This window comes from Citrus clementina, unplaced genomic scaffold (assembly GCF_000493195.1).
Source record: "Citrus clementina cultivar Clemenules unplaced genomic scaffold, Citrus_clementina_v1.0 scaffold_1, whole genome shotgun sequence".
Classification (NCBI taxonomy): Eukaryota; Viridiplantae; Streptophyta; class Magnoliopsida; order Sapindales; family Rutaceae; genus Citrus; species Citrus x clementina.
In genome coordinates, this window is record NW_006263303.1 from 2,750,029 (window position 1) to 2,766,588 (window position 16,560).

The following is a 16,560-nucleotide window of genomic DNA, read 5'->3' on the forward strand; positions in this document are numbered from 1 at the left end:
AGAATATATATGTTATTTTATTATTATTTTTTAAATAAAAGAAGAGATTCTATTTCAGAAGACGAGATAAAGAGAAAATAAGAAGGTTGTGATAATAACACGACATCGTTTGTATAAGTTTAAGTTAAATAAAAATTTTATCTTTATGACATCATCTAAAAATTTATAACGAAATTAGGATGGCATTAGAAAGTGATAAAATTTGTAAATTTCATATAAAAATCTATAAAATAAAAAAATTGTGTATTTTTTATAAACAAACATTTGGTCATCGGTAGATATTTACCCAATAAAAATATTTAATGATTTTCAATTCAATTTAGTCAGATTAGGAGAAAAAATGAACCAAAATGGAACCAAATAAAAAACCAAAATAATTCTTAAACGATTTGGGTCAAGATCGGTTCAATTTTTCAAAATCGAACCAAACTGACTCGTTCATTTTTTTTTTAATCTCTGTTATGAATGGCCAATTTAAAAATGTCCTTATAAATATTTAAAAAAAAAAATTAAGTGAATTCACGTTAACGCTACCATGCCCATTCCAAATCAACTCTTTCTGTTTACCAAAAGAGAAAACATAGATTCAAGAGCACCCAAGAAGTCAGCTTTCGGCCAGAAAGTGGAAGGCATACAGTTGATCTGTCTGCCGCTTAGGGTAATAATAAATTTTAGAGGCCCTACGCAATTTCTTTTATAGTCTTATATAAGTCAAAATCAATATCATACCATCTGCTCATTCGCTTATTTAAGTAATCAGGGGAAAATCATACAGCGTTTTAGGGATTAGAGTAGCACATATCGCACAGTAGCTGGTGAATAATACTCGTCATGATTAGAAAATTTCTTATTTCAAAATTTCGAGAAAAAAAAAAAGATCATATCGTAGAAGGGGAATAAGAATAGTAATCGAATGGACGGATAATAAAGTAGCTTTCACCAAGTAAAGCTAAAGCAAAAAGAAAAATGCTAAGATGTACAAAATGGTGGTGACTGCCAATGGTTAGATTTTGCAGAAAGTAAAGCACATACAAAACAAAAAACTGGCAAATTTTACACATGACTCCTTTTACATATATATAGCAGCAAATTTCAACACGAAATATAGCTATCAGATCCAACTAGCCGGCCAGGTGTCAATTACAACCTACGACTGATCCCTAAAAACTATTATTTACACATGCTCCACCAAAATTTTGCCCCAATCTCTCTTAACAGGTGATATGCCCGACTTGTGGTTTTCCCGTCAACCTCTAGTAAAAGGACAAAAAGAATTGTTAAGGGTTAAACAAGCATGAACAATATAACGCTTAAAATGCAGGCATATTGTGTGCAAAGTCATGTGCATGAAAATGTGCTCTTGAGTTTGATATATCATCATATATGTTCTGGTCAGATGACACCAGTTGGTTACCGTTAGCAGAGGTACTATCTTCAAAATGTTGTGGTGAAGGATACGCAACAAATGGATATAGCACCACCACTTTTGAGGCACACACCACCGTTCAGCATATTCAACTGTTGCTTTTGGAAGTAAATTGACGTTTGCCTCTCTAACAATTCACCCCCCAAAAAAAAAAATGAACAAGCAACACAAAATTCGCTTGAAATTGGGAAAGCTTCTATCCAGATGCCTTGAGCAATATGAGAACACATGCCTCCAGATATACACACATCCACCCATGAATGAGCAAACAACATACAAGACCATTAATACAAGAGGGACTATGCTGGCAAAAATTCAAACTGCAGCAACTTTTCTAAAGAGAGTAACTAGAGAAACAATGAAGCAACTTAACAAAAACAAAACTTGAAAACAATGAAAGAGGTAGGCAATCATTACCGGTGTACTTAACAGATGACCGCAATACCCTACTTCTCCAATTGTGCTTCAAAAATTGGAGAATGCCTACTTCTAGTTCACCTCCATGAACAAAGCCCGGGTACAATCATAGCAACCGACATTTACAAATGAAATGGTTTGTTCAAACTATTTCTGTTGAAGTATCATGGTACTCATTTGGACTTGAGCTTCACCTTAAGTTTTTTCAGCTCCAGCTCTTGTTGCTAGAAGAATTCCAATATATGGTTAAAGAACAACAAATCAATTTAAAACTCCAGCACGTAACTAATTTCATATCATAATACCTCATACAACTTTTTCCAGGCACAATCCAGTCGTTCTTGTAGCAAAGACCATTCTATGGCCATATCATACTCTAGGGAGTTAGGTTGAGAACAATGTGAAGTTGATACAGCTTCTCTCTGGGCAATAAAAGCGTCCAGAAATATCATAAAATAATAGGAATATATGTATATATTTTGAAAAAGAACATGTATGTTTTGTATTCCATTATGTGAGAATGAGAAAAGGAGAGGCAATCTTACCATCTCCCGTTGCATCTGGAACTTAAGTTTATCAAGTGCAAGATGGCCAACAAATTTTGACTGCTTTCCCGTAAAGCAAGGAGTTCCAATACTGCCAAGAAGGGGCCTGCACATGGAAAACCAAAACAAAGTGAAAACATTAACCGACTGAGTACGCGAGAAGCTTGTGATAAGTTCAGAATACAGACACAGTATATTTTCTAAACAGCATACTGATTTGAAACATCAGTGGTATCACCACCCTAACGTTCGTCATAGAAATATCCAATATTACACAACTTGAAATACTTAAATTCCATTAACATAGGATGACAAAATTTTAGACAAAACATCAAAAAGACCACCAAGTCTGTCAAATATTTGAAGTAAGGCTTCTGGCACATTGATGTTAACCTGAAGTTGAAAATGCTTTGATACTGTTTTGTACAGCTTTTGATTGATTTTGGTTGGATAACTGGCCCACTACTCGTGTAATATATATTCATTATTTATTAATATAATTCATAGTTTTCTTATGAAAAGAACCTGAAGTTGCAAGTGCTTGGCCTCTTAGCATAGCATATAAGAAACTAGACACAGGTTGTCAAGTACTGAAAAGCATGAAAATTTCTCAAATGCGTCAATCCAATTTTTTTTTTTTCCCAGCAATTCTTCATACAAAGAATGTTTTGTCCCAACTTAAGCAAATTCAGGAATCCGCATGAAGGACTATACTAGCCTAAACTAGAACCTTGTATGTTGTTACAACCTCGAGATTAACAGTCATTATAACAATTGCTTTGCGCACATTAAGAGAATATTCATTTTCTTGAATCTAGAATCCTGGTAGTCAGATGGTGATAAGCCAAAATCCTAATAATCCAGTAAGAGGTAGTTACTAAGTTGTATTGTTAAATCTTCCTACCATGGAGAGAAAGCCCACAAGCAAAAGCATAGAAGGTTCAACTCATAGCAAACAGTAATACCTCCGTAGGCGTGGTATGGTTCATTACAACCAACATCAGAGTTGGATCACCATAGTGATGGTCAAGCAAGAGTCACATTAGGATGCTTCGATATGACAATTAGAATCAAAAGACTCATATTGGTGGAAAGTACGCATATGCGCCTAAGAGGTAGATCAAGGTAATATCCCACCTTTATGGTGAGAGAGGATCTTAGCTAGTTTAAAAGCATCCGGCTCTCTTAAGTAGACATGTTTTAGGATGCAAGCCCATAAACAATTGTGACGGTTTATGTGCCCAACCAGACAATATCAACTTGGTTGTTGAGTCAAGGCTCAATGCACAATAAAATCAACTCGCAACCCAATGAATGGATGGACATGTGTGATGTAGGTTTATGCATGGCAAAAAGACCCAATTTGATTTTTGGCCTGATTGACCCAACTTTAACCCGAATTTAAAGATTTTGGATTAGGCTCGTGCCTGAATATGAGAGCCTGATTAAAATTCGAGAAAGGGTTCAGGCCCTAGTTGGTCCGACCCGACCTAATCCAAAATTAAAATAAAAACGATTTTATTTGTTTAACTTTATAAGACATAATTTTCGATTATGTTGATTTTATTATTTATATAATTATATGGTTGAGACCTCAAGTAATTTTTATGTTTATGTTAAAGTTTAATATATAAGGGAGGTTCTGTCCATTTTTTTAAATTCAAATTACTTAAATATTAAAAAAAACTTAAAAATTATGGAATTTGGGCTTGGACAAAAGCCCGACCCAACCCTTACCAGAATTAGACCCGACCCGAAATTTAAATAATGGGGGGTTTTCTCCAAGTCGGGCCTTTTATTTATATGATCCGGTCAGGCTCGGGCTTGGCCGACACATTGCCATCCTTATATAGGTTAGTTTATAAGCCCTTGGTTAAAAAACTAAGTAGACGCATTTAAGTTGCAAAACCCAAAAGCATAACTATAAAGAGTTGTGTGCCCAAAGCGAACAATATACTTAGTTGTTTCTTTCTTGGGCCCAACTTGTTCCAATAAAGGTTTTGTATAATACCTCCCAAATAGAATTTGAGTGCATAAGTTGACTTATTATCTATTGGATCAAGTCTTCACTCATTAAAATTGTGCTTTTAATGACCTTATGCCATCATTGATTATTCCCATGCCACCTTAAATGAAAAGGTTTTTGATAAGAAAATAAGGTTATGTATTGAGTGAGATAGACTAAATTCATAGCAACAATTTTTTATATTTAAAAAGGTAAGCAGTAGGCTAAATCCAAATTAATTTTTTTACTCTCTAGTTCTCCCAAGATTCAAACTCAGGTGGCTTAAAAACCACTCAGCCAAGCCCCTATGGGCTAATTAGTTGCAACAACCGAAAAGGCAAATACTTTCACTTTCATATGAATGTCCATCAAAAAAGTAAAATGAAAAAACAATAAAGACAAGTACAGCCGAATGATTCAAGTTGCGCACATACCTCCCATTTGATAGCAATAGGCATCCTTCCTCTAATTTTGTAACAACCAACTCCGCAACCTCTCTTGTTTTGAATATTACAAAGGATTGGCCTACAACATTAACAGAACTAACATGGCTTAACCCAATTATAACATGGATAACCAAACATCATTTTTGTAGATCCTTTGTAAACATCATTTACAAAATAATCAACAATTCTAAATCATAAACCAAATACCACTTAGCTTGAGGGGAACTTTCACAAACCTCCTTTTACCATTAGAATAAAATACAAATGGATTTAAGAGGACTTGAAATTGATCACAAATCTATCGTACATTCCTCCAATTTGTAAATAGCTCTATTGGAGCCCAAAAATGTCATGACCCTAACCTAGATTGGGAAAAATATTGTTCTCTTCGAGCTTAGGCCCTCACAGTTTTGTTCTCAAGGTGCTTATACATCCCAAAACGCATCTTACCAATTAAGATGTAGATTAAGAATGACAAAATCCAAGCCCGATTTCGGGTTTAGCCATCCCCGACCCAAATGCGAACCCGAATATTTTCTCTCTAGGTTCAGTCGAAGTTCAACCCGATAAAATCTAGGTTTTCAGATTCAGGGTTTAGAACTGAAATGATTGCCAAAGAAATGCAATTTTCTCTCCCTTTTTTCAATGAATTCCTTTTTAGATCTCTAATCTATTACCAATAATAATAGAAATAATTCAAAATCAAACAATTAGAAATAAGTTCCAAGATAATAGAGCATAAAAATTCAAATTTCAAACATAATCATGATGTCTTGATGATGACGATGACAAATTTGGCAATGATAACAAATTGGGATTTGTGGGGTTAAGTCAAGAAAAGAGGATAGGATAAATGGCCGCTAAATTATCATTTTTTAATAGCAAATGAACATCTCAAAGTAAAACACAGCCAAAAATTTCAAGTTTCTACCAAATATATTTGCTAGATCCCAATTCACGAAGGTGGACAAACAACAACCAAAACACGATCGTGATTCGTGAAAGTGGACAAACAGCGGCCAAAATCCATGACACAACTAAACAAATGGCGATTGATGAACATGAACACAACAAAGCTGGCGAAGCGATGACGACTAACAATGACGATTTGATGACGAGAAGGCTGGGGAGAAGAAATGTTTGATTTGACAATGATTTGATGAAGAGAAGGGCTGAAGAGAGCAGAAATGTTTGCCAACAATTGAGAATTAGGGCACATGGGCTGATTATTTTAATTTTTTATTTATATTGAAGATAATTGTAAAAATTAATGTTAAAATAAAGATATCCAAATCCATATTCCAAATTTGCGGGTTCATCTAAACCCAAACTTACATACATCTAAGTCAATAAAATTGAATACGGATATCGGATTAAATTTACTTTTGTACAGGTTAAACCCAACCTAGATTTTTCAAGTTCGTTTAGGTCCAAGTCGGGATCGGGTTAAATTGCCATCCCTGGTGTGGATCACCCCTTATAAGCATTAGACTTCTCCCATACTTGAGCAATGTGAGAATTGAGCCTATTACAAAATGCCCTGGAGATCCAAATCTAGTCAAGTGAGCACACTTGACTTCTAAAAGGGATGATTGTAATATCCCACATCACTCGAGTAAGGGGCGATCCACACCTTAATTAGCAAAATGCCTTTTGGGTGTATGCACCGTGAGAAAAAGATTTGTGAAGGCTTAGGCTCAAAGTAGACAATATTTGACAAACAAACTTAGTCAAACACCTTAATTGCCTCCACTGTAGGGAAATCATGAATGAATAGTGCACCAATTTTAATTCCTTTTTGTCCATCAAAACTTAAGAAAAGCGAATGGAATTTGGCCAAAGTTTGCCGACCACTACCTTTTGTAACGCACCATCAATTCACCCACTCCTAAAGAACCAATCTCATCTTGTTTGGAGTGAGATCTTGCATACTCTAGTATCACTTGGACGTTCCATCCCCATAGGTGCTAGATCATCTCTTCATTAAAGTGCCCAACATTCAGATAAAATTCCATGCCGTAGTATTCGAAAAAGGTACTTTGTAGTAAAGTAAGGATTTTAGGCAACAAAGGCTAAACCTAGAACACCATATAAGACTGTATTAAATAAGAAATATTTTGTTCTAACTCCAATGCTTACACCTTATAACTAATATTGTCCCTCTCACTACCTTCAATAAAAAATAAGTGTTGGCATGCCAAAATAATAGGCATCATAATCCATTATCCTTGAATAAAAAAATAAAGTTAATCAAAATTTCAACTAGTAACATGTCACACATACTCAGTTTCTTAAGTTTCCAAAAGGTGGATATCACATAGCTGACATGTCAACCTTTCATTGCGTCAATAATCCATGCCATTTAATATGGCTATTGAACGAGCCCCAACATTCAGCCACATTTAGCCACTACTTATTCTATCACAATACCTATACAAATCTCAGTATCAAAAAAGGTACAATTTCCCATTGTCTTTATCATTATTAAGGCTCGTTTCGTAACAACTGTTGTAAAATGAAAAGTGCCTTTAGTTGTGAAATAAAAGTTGTTAATTCTAATGGATATGATGTTAAAGAATAATTTTGACAAAATAGTAAGACTAATATTGAACTTCGCTAGCCTAGTGGTTAGAACTCAAACCTTACAATTGTGAAGTCATGAATTCGAGCCCCCACAATGCATTGTGGGGTTTTAATTTCCTTTCTTAATTTGAGTGAAGACAAACTTATCCCTTTTAAAATGTAAGTAGAGTAGACATCCCTCAAATATTAGAGGATAAAAATGTGGGCGGTACTTCATAAGAATTAATGTAAACTAGTCACAGTACTAATTTGATTTGTAAATATTAGTTGTAATCTCATGTAATATGAGTTGTACTCTTGAGTAATAATCTCATGTAATTAAAAAATATTGGACTTCGCCAAACAACCGTCGGGTAAAATCACCTTAAACTCCACACTACAGTTACAAATGTTTACCAAACATCTTATATCTTTAAAATTACAAGTACTAAACAACAATACCTAACAGAGCCTAAATCAACATCCTTTTGATGATAAATACATTTATTAAGTAGGTAAAGGACATTAAAGTCCAACCAAGGATGAAATAGATTCATTGTCATAAAACCAACTTGTAACGACATAAACACATTGTCGTTAGTGTTAAAAAGTCCTAAAGGAAAAAGATGTGGATATCTATAATATAAGATTAATTGTAACAATATATTACCAACATAACCACACGGTTGTTAATGTTTAGACTTTCAAAGTTAGATTTAGCAACAACGTTTCATGGACTTCAGTTATAGAGCAAGATTTTTACCAAAGAAGAATTTTAAGAAGCTATAAAATTTTTTACTTTCTTCTCCATACCAGAATAGGGGGAAGCGAATGCAACTCGCGGAATCATCTTTGCCGAGCAATTCTCCTTAAAGGCATGCCATACTAAATCCTACATATAACCACCGGAAAATAATTAAAAAGGAAGATACTGAGGGATGAACATAATCAAAAAGTGAAAAAAATACAAGCACAAAAATTTATTGGATATCGAAATGATAAAATTCACATGACATCAAGGGAAGAAAAAATAAAGAGGAAACCATGTATTAACATAAAATGTACATTTGTTTACGAAGATATTTCTTTTTCTACATATTACCTCTACCACTGTTGAATTATAAGATGGATCCAAATTCTCAAGCAAGACAAGTGTTCCATGCTCATGCGCTACCTGAATTCTTTCTTCCCATGGCTGATAATAATATACAAAAATAATCCACAAATTAATTTAGATTTATCTCAAGTATTTACCATTTGATGGCATTAATAATCTAATACAGATTCTAACACTAGAAACTCTCAAAATTTTGTTATAGAGATTCAATATAGAAATTAAGACTAAAAATACAATAAGATGAATATTATAAACATAAGAAAGAAGAGAGAAAGAACACTTACAAGTTCTTTGAACCATTTGCTTCTATCCTGTCCAAAATGCAATAGGTACCATGTCAATAACCAGCACTTCAATAAATGAGTGAAATAAAAATTTATCATGATCAACAATTAATTGACGGGAAAATCTTTTTTCTACCAAACAAAAGGACATAGCCTAGGCTTGATGTCGGACGAGTTAAGAAACAAAACTTCTGATACCATTATGTCCGTGTTTTGGGGTGTGTTTTTGTGTATAAAATATTCCACGAACTATAGTGTATGTACTTCTTTTCTTCGAATAATAAAAATATCCCATAGCTAAGCATGATAACAACAAAATATTTTACACACCCAAAGGATTCAATGAGACCAATATGCAACTAATACATTATACACCAAATTTGCTTAAAACATTATCATATCAAAGACTAATCAACACTATGGAATAAATGACAATTCTATTGATACAACTTACTAAACTTGGTCGTCGAGTAACTTCCACTATTTGCTTATTACTTTTGTTCTCAACAATTGAAGGTTGAAGGGAAGATGCTTCAACCAACTTGCCACTAGTAGGTTTTAAAAGTTCTTCATCAAGCTTTGGCTTCTTGAAAGGGCCTTTGTCTATCCCATGAGGATCCTTTGCTATTGCTCGCTTAGTTTTAGATTTATCTTCATCAGCAATGGTAGCTAAGGTAGGCTTTGGACCATGTACATTAGAGTCAAGGCCTAACTTTTGCACTCTATTCTTGATCTTATCATCAAATACTTTCCTAGAACTATCAAACTTTGCTTTATTAGATGGCCCATTATACAATTCATTAGGATCCTTAAATGATTTTACTTCCTCTTTAGTTTCAAGAGCCTTACTACCTTTAGCCTTGCTCTTTTCAAATCCAACTTTAGAGCTAGATGCAATCTTATCACCAAACGTGATGCCCGGTTTAATAGTTCTAACAATTTCACCTTGCTGAGCACCTCCTATAGATGAAACCTTTTCTCCAAGAGAAGATTTCGTCCCAACCAACCAAGCTTTTGAATCCACAGTGGAGACAGGCCTCTCGGCAAACGAAGATTTCTGTTTCGTTGTCGGAACTTTTGTGTGCTCATTTTCTTTTACTTTTGACCTCAAATTGGAACTATTGATAGAAATATCTTCCAGTCCTTCACCGCTTTTAGCCTTTCCACCTGACTCTAAATCTACATTATCCAAGAGTGAAGAATTCTGTCTAATTAATGAAGCTTCCACACCTTGTTTAACTGAAGTATCAATAAAACCACCCTCCTGTTTAGTAGATACACTTTCAGGAATGTTTTGCTGGGCTGAAATCACTGTTTCATCACTTATTGTGGCATTCTTATTGACTTCCTTCTTGTTTGAATCAAGTTTCAGAGCAACACTGGAGTTTTGGTAACCCTCTCGGTTAAATATAAATTTAACTGCAACATTGAAAGAAGAAAGTAAAGGGAGAAACAAATATAAATATAAGGAAACAAAAAGAACAAAGTGCAACATCATAGAGATGATAATAGAGAAGCATTCATCAGCGAAAGGATAAACACCTTCAATACCAGCAATCTTTTCATCTATCTTATCCAAGACTTTACGGAGCCCCACATCAAAGGTGCGGGAAAAAATAAAGTCACTGATTTGGAGTTCTTCATCTGAGGGTTGTGGATTTCTAGCATCCTTTGAGGTGCAAACAACATTGCACTTTCCAGCAATTGCTTCCTGATATCATTAAGGAAATTAGCAACTAGCAATTAGAGACATTAGTACACAAAGGATATGTTCACCAGAAAAAGGAATATTTGACCACCCGCTGGCCATTATAAATTCCCTGAAAAAATCTACATCCACTGCCTCAAAGTTATTTACTTTGTGAATAAGAGAGAAATGGAGTACAAGAGTTGGTGACAATATGAAAATAAGAAACTTATGTATCTATTTAAAGCGATGTATGCATCTAAACTAATACAAAATATAGAAAACATAGTATGTAATCTAATTAAACCAAAACATTTATTGCAATTTAATTACCAAAGGATTGATATTTGTGAGGCCTACACCTTCACCACATGCCAAAATTAATTCATTCTCAAGTGTCTGAACATTTCCAAGAAAATTGGAAATATCACTAGGGCGGAAGAACCAAAGAAGTTTGACTTTCTTTGCCTTATCAGCATTCTCCCATATTTTTATGAGTTTACCAACGTGAGGCTCAGCATCCCCTTCCTTGTACAGATATACACAGTCATAAAGAGTATATTCCACCCCATCATATGTAAAAGATTCATAGAACTGGACATCTTTCTTTTTTCCACCAATTCCTCTCTTTTTACCCCACTTAAAATCTAGATTCTCAACTTCAGCCACTTCTACCATCTTTCCATAGCAGGCCTCTCTCTGATCAGAGAAATAAATTTTAAATAGAACCTGTCCCGAAAGCTAAACCTGAAAAAACAGCAACGAACCTTTTCAATATGTAAGACACAAAATTTCAGTGAAATAAAGTGCATGCTTCACTTTACAACAAGCTTATAAGCCACTGGAACGGGAAAATCAAATTAACTTAGACATCAATCCCATGAAAAATATTAAACAAGCAACATAAATCGTCCCCTGAGATGAAAACAGTTTTCACAAACTTTTTAAGCAATTCGCTAACCCATACCAAATAATCCAAAAGAACAATATATTCTTAGCTGCACCCCCACAAATAAAGCTAACTGGCTGAAAAAACACAAGAAATTCAGTAATATGACAGTGCGAGGAAAAAAAATAAAGACTAAGCAAAACATCCAACTGAAATCATCATCAGAAAAAAAAAAAACTGAAATAGAAAATTTTTTATTGTTTTCCCAGAAGATAAATTAAATAGAAAAGTAAAAATTAAACGCTTCATTGTCAATTTTCCCCGAAATATTATATACTTCCAAATAATTATTTTTTAAAAAAAAGCACTTATCACATTTTCCGGGAATTTATTTTCCATGGAAACAAACAGCAGAACAGCAGAACCTAAAACAAAAGATCATCAAATAATGGCAGTGTCTCACAGATAAGAAAGAGAAAATGAGTAATGTAGTGGCCGGAGAGAGTAGAATCGGCGGGAATCTCACAGTATCCGAAGAGCTAGAGTAGCGGCCTCTGTCTTTTAAAACTGGCCTGTGTCTTTTGGACTGAGAAAAAAGAAAAATAAAATAATAAAAAAAAAAAAACCCTAGCGAAAAGCGCGCCTTGTATTATTTATGTTCCCTCCCTCCGGATCGTCTGTCCGCTTCGCCTTTTGATTTTTCGGAACTGTTGGTGATGATCGCACTTATATTTTTATAAGTGAAATTTTTATCCTACCCTAAATAAATTAAAATTTTGCACTCCACACTATTAAAATTGACATGTTGCACCGTCCCTAAATAAATTGAAATTTTACACTCCGTTCTTATTAAAATTGACATGTTACGCCGTATCCCTAATTTCGTTAGTTTTTTAGTTATTTTTAACAGTTCCGTCTGATTTTTAATCTAATAACAAAAATACCCCTTCAAGTTTGATTACACAAAAACGCTCCTTCTTCTTCTCTATTTCTAACGAGCTTAGCTATCACTTTTTTTTCTAAGCAAAGGATTTTATTTTAATTGCAAGCAAAAAAAATTCCTATCACATGTACATTGTCGCCATTTTATTTTTCCCAAAAAAAAAATCTTATCAAGTTATATAACATATACAGCCGCCAAAAAAATTTAAAAAACAAATACAAAAAAAATCTGAAGATAAAGAATAATAAATAATAAATAAACAAATTAAAAAGACCACAACACATTCAGTGTAATTTGATTACAATTAAATTCAGTCCCTTCTAGGGATGGCAAATTGGTCTATCCAAAATTCCAAATTAGATATCCATATATCCAATCCAATTGGATTGGATAATATCCATCCAAAATCTTCTTGGATATGGATATGGATATTTTTAAAAATATCCAATTAGATATTGGATGGGTATGAATATTTAATAGATATCCAAAATCCAATTAATTTATCCATTTAAAGTTAAAAAATTTTATATTGTTAAACTAAAATTAAAAAAAACAACAAAATCTATTTTTTTCTTATATTAACTAGTGAAAAATTTAAATTCCTCTTATATTAAAAACTAAAGTTTCCAAATTTACCTTTTAATTTTTTAACTTATTTAATACCATTAATAATTATTATTTTATTTTATTGATTTAATATTATAAATGGACCTCCACCGGAAAGTCACCGGACCCCCGCCGGACCACCGTCGGACATCGTCGGAAGGTCACCGGACCTCGCCGGAAAGTTGCCGGACTTCGCCGGACTGCCGTCACCGGCCACTGGCCACCGGACCGCCATTGTATTATATATATATATATATATATATATATATATTATTACTAATATAAATAGTTTAATAGCCAAATTTGATATTGGAATTTTAACTATTTTATATTATTATTTTTATATAATAAAAATAAAATATCCATGGATATCCATAGCTATATGGATAAAATCCATATCCATGTCCAATATAAAATACTGGATATGGATATGGATATGGATATATCCATTATGGATAATTATGGATTTGTGTTTGGATAGATATTATCCATCCATAATTGGATATTTGCTATCCCTAGACTCCATTCCACAACCATTTTCATCACCAATAATTCCTTATTCGCCACCATATTCTTTAACCCAATCAGCAAAATTACCCACGAATCATTAATTGATGCATTTGATTTTGATTACTTGATTTAGGGTTTCAAAATATAAGCCCCTAAATCATAATTCAAAACAACCCAAATAATAACTAATGAAACCCTAAATCCATAATAGTAAGCCTAAAAGGAATTAAGCGGTGGCGGCTAAAGGAAGCATTTGATGCTCCAGAGTGGCGCGGTGGCAATCGCGGTGGTTGATGTTTTATATTTGGTAGAATGAAGATTAAGAAGAAATAGAGCAGAAGAAGAAAATAAAATGGAGAAGAAGAAGAAGAAAAGTAATGGAGAAGAAACAGAGAAGAAGGTGAAGAAAAAGAAATGGAGAAGACGGAGAAGAAATAGAAATGAGGAAAGAAAAAGGAAAGGATGAAATAAAGATGAACCAAAAATAAAAGAGTAATGATATAATCATAAACTCGTGTATAAATTTATTTTGTATAAATTGATGTGGTATTAATTTATTGGTTGAATTAAATATCGCTTGATCCACATGATTTATTTTTATTATTTTATATTTTCATTCAACCAATGAATTAATGTTATATCAGTTTGTACAAAATAAGTTTGTACAAGAGTTTGTGACTATATCATTACTCAAAATAAAAAGAGTTTTCACTAAAATTGATTTAATGCTTAAACTTTCGATTTTAACCCTGCACCGTTAAACTTAACTGAGTACATAACAAAATTGGGGGGCATGATGCAATGAGTCAATTTTATTAGGTATACGGTGTAAAATATCAATTTATTTGGAGGTATGCTAAAAATTTCCCTTTTTATAATTAGATCAAATTTTAAATCGAATTTCTTTTTTTTTTAATTTTGAAAAGTAAAATTGTGAGTATATGTAGCAAAAATGTGTCGGGAAATTGTAAGATATTTTTAAAAAATTTAAATTGACGCAAATTACTGTGGAATTGCGATTTTGTGTAGGGTGAGCAAAAAAGTCCGTTCCAGACCCACTGGTTTTGGCCCAGTCCTCACATATGATGGTCTGGACAAGGGCTCAAGAAAAAAAACTCGGGCCAAGTCTAAGTCCACAATTTAAAAAAAATAAATTTATAATATAATAATAAAATTAAAATTGAAAAGTAACTTAAAAATAAAAAGAAAAGAAAACTTAAATTCTTAATTTATAAATCAATAATGATTCAAAAAAGTTAAAATTATGATATTAAACTTCTCTTTTGTGTTAATTAATTAAGAGAGCATTTGGATTAGAGAATTCAGTATTAAAGAAAATTAAATTTATGAGCTTTTATTTGCTTTATTTATTATTTTACTTGAAATATTCATTTTCTTTAATTTATCTATGATTATAATAACTTGTTGATCATTAATTTATTTCAAATTTATAATAATTTAAATAAAAAATAAAGCATAGGCCCGCAATGGGCCCGAGCCCGACCAGGCCCTCATGCTAAACTTAAAGTGGTCTAAAGCTTGCTTTTTGCCATCCCTAATTTTGTACTTATTTTTTTGCGTCACAGTAACTCATTGAATAATCATGTTCAAGATTCTTACTCTCAAATTCGCTTATGAATGCATTGGTGAGTACTCATATTTTGTCAACCTGCTTACAATTCATTTAACTATTTAAGGGTGAAAAAACCATGTTGATATAATTGAGGTTGAGAAACTACATCACTAAAGTGTTTAAAAATTATGTTGATATAATTTTTCACTTGTATGATGAAAAATTTATTATATCTTTAATAATTTTGTCAAAATTATTTTTTAAAATTTATATTTATTACATATTATTAACTTTTATTTAATAGTTATACATTTTTTTCCACAGCATCTATAACTTAAAAGATATAACCTTAATTTGGATTGTTAAAAAAAATATCCAACCATATTTTAATTTGAAATATTATTTTTGTCTTTATCATTCTTTTTCCTCCTGTATAGTTTGAATGTATATGAATTTTTTTATTTTGTTAAGCATGTGAATTCAAACAATATGTCCCATCATATTCATCTTGTTGAATAAGTCAATATGACGGCACAATTAAATATGTTTATTTATTTAATAAACATGCAATATAAGTTAAATCATACTCAAATTCTATCATTAAAAGATACATGACATATGATTTTTAAAATTTTTGGAGAGTAAAATTTACGAAAAGATCATAATTCGATAAATTATAGCTTAATGAGAAAGATTATAATAAATAACTTTATAAATCAGGAGGTGTCACACACAAATATTGAGATATTACTTGAAAATTATGTGTTATACAATATAAATAAATACATACGAAGATTGGATGAAAGCAAAAATAAGTATTGACCAAATAATCTTCTACTACGTTTGGCTTTCTTTAACTCCATATTACAGCTCAACGCCATTGTTGTCATATACTTCTATCGTCTATTAATGAGAGATTAGAAGACCACACAACAAATTTTAGTTGCCGTAAGTCATGGATGCTTAAAAACTTACATAAAATATTATACATGTAAAGTACGAGATGCGTTTATATGTCACTCAAAAAAATAAAAAGTTTACACATATGTATTTATCGGTTATCAACACTCCCATATATAGAGAAGTTAACACTTTCACTATTTCATCCTAACGAATTTTATTTTAGGATCATGATCCTTTCCTAATATGATCTTTATATGAGCAAATTCTGTTAATATGATTGGTGATTAACAAATTAAAAAAAAGTAATTAAATCATAATCACCCACTAATACTAAAACACAAGTGACACAAAACTTATAAAACATCAAGAGTGCCCATATCAGGAGAGAATCATGATCCTTTATTACAAAACAAACTTCTACATTCGGAATTATTAGTTTTTGGCGTATAAGAAGAAGACGGGAAGAAGAAAATGAACTTGGGCTAATTTGTAAAATAAATTTTCGTTTGAGGTCAATACTGTCTTTGTGACTAAAGATTCCGGTTAGTTATGAGACGGACGTTTATCTTTCAATAAAGTACAAAGAAAAAGGATATTGCTGCAACTATCCCAAAAGATTAGAGACAATGTTGCAATGATTTCAAAGT

General features: G+C 32.5%; 1 protein-coding gene across 6 annotated transcripts; it reads right to left on the reverse strand.

Annotated features, from left to right (window-relative positions):
- Positions 1-975: 975 nt before the first annotated feature.
- Positions 976-12,077, reverse strand: LOC18054528 (protein ANTI-SILENCING 1). 6 transcript variants are annotated; one of them, XM_024177965.1, is made up of 13 exons: positions 11,842-12,077; positions 10,823-11,236; positions 10,345-10,513; positions 9,257-10,221; positions 8,803-8,829; positions 8,504-8,596; positions 8,215-8,293; positions 4,828-4,918; positions 2,389-2,494; positions 2,149-2,265; positions 1,844-2,067; positions 1,415-1,553; positions 976-1,253 (listed from the first exon to the last, which is right to left on the reverse strand). In XM_024177965.1, exons 2-11 carry the CDS (start codon positions 11,165-11,167, stop codon positions 2,017-2,019), a joined length of 2,043 nt encoding a protein of 680 aa, XP_024033733.1. In that variant the 5' UTR covers positions 11,168-11,236; positions 11,842-12,077; the 3' UTR covers positions 976-1,253; positions 1,415-1,553; positions 1,844-2,016. The 6 variants fall into 6 exon arrangements, with proteins under 6 accessions (XP_024033733.1, XP_024033732.1, XP_024033731.1 ...); XM_024177964.1 differs by lacking the exon at positions 1,415-1,553 and having other exon boundaries at positions 11,905-12,077; XM_024177963.1 differs by lacking the exon at positions 1,415-1,553.
- Positions 12,078-16,560: the final 4,483 nt, after the last annotated feature.

What these genes read in the sequence shown, in the direction of transcription:
- LOC18054528 (XM_024177964.1), bottom strand. Translation starts at nt 11,167, where the DNA reads ATGGTAGAAGTGGCTGAAGTTGAGAATCTAGATTTTAAGTGGGGTAAA. An exon ending in CTATTGCTATCAAATGGGAG is followed by an intron (nt 2,495 to 4,827) that starts GTATGTGCGCAA and finishes TTCCATGTGCAG; the next exon opens with GCCCCTTCTTGGCAGTATTG. An exon ending in CCTGGAAAAAGTTGTATGAG is followed by an intron (nt 2,068 to 2,148) that starts GTATTATGATAT and finishes GAATTCTTCTAG; the next exon opens with CAACAAGAGCTGGAGCTGAA.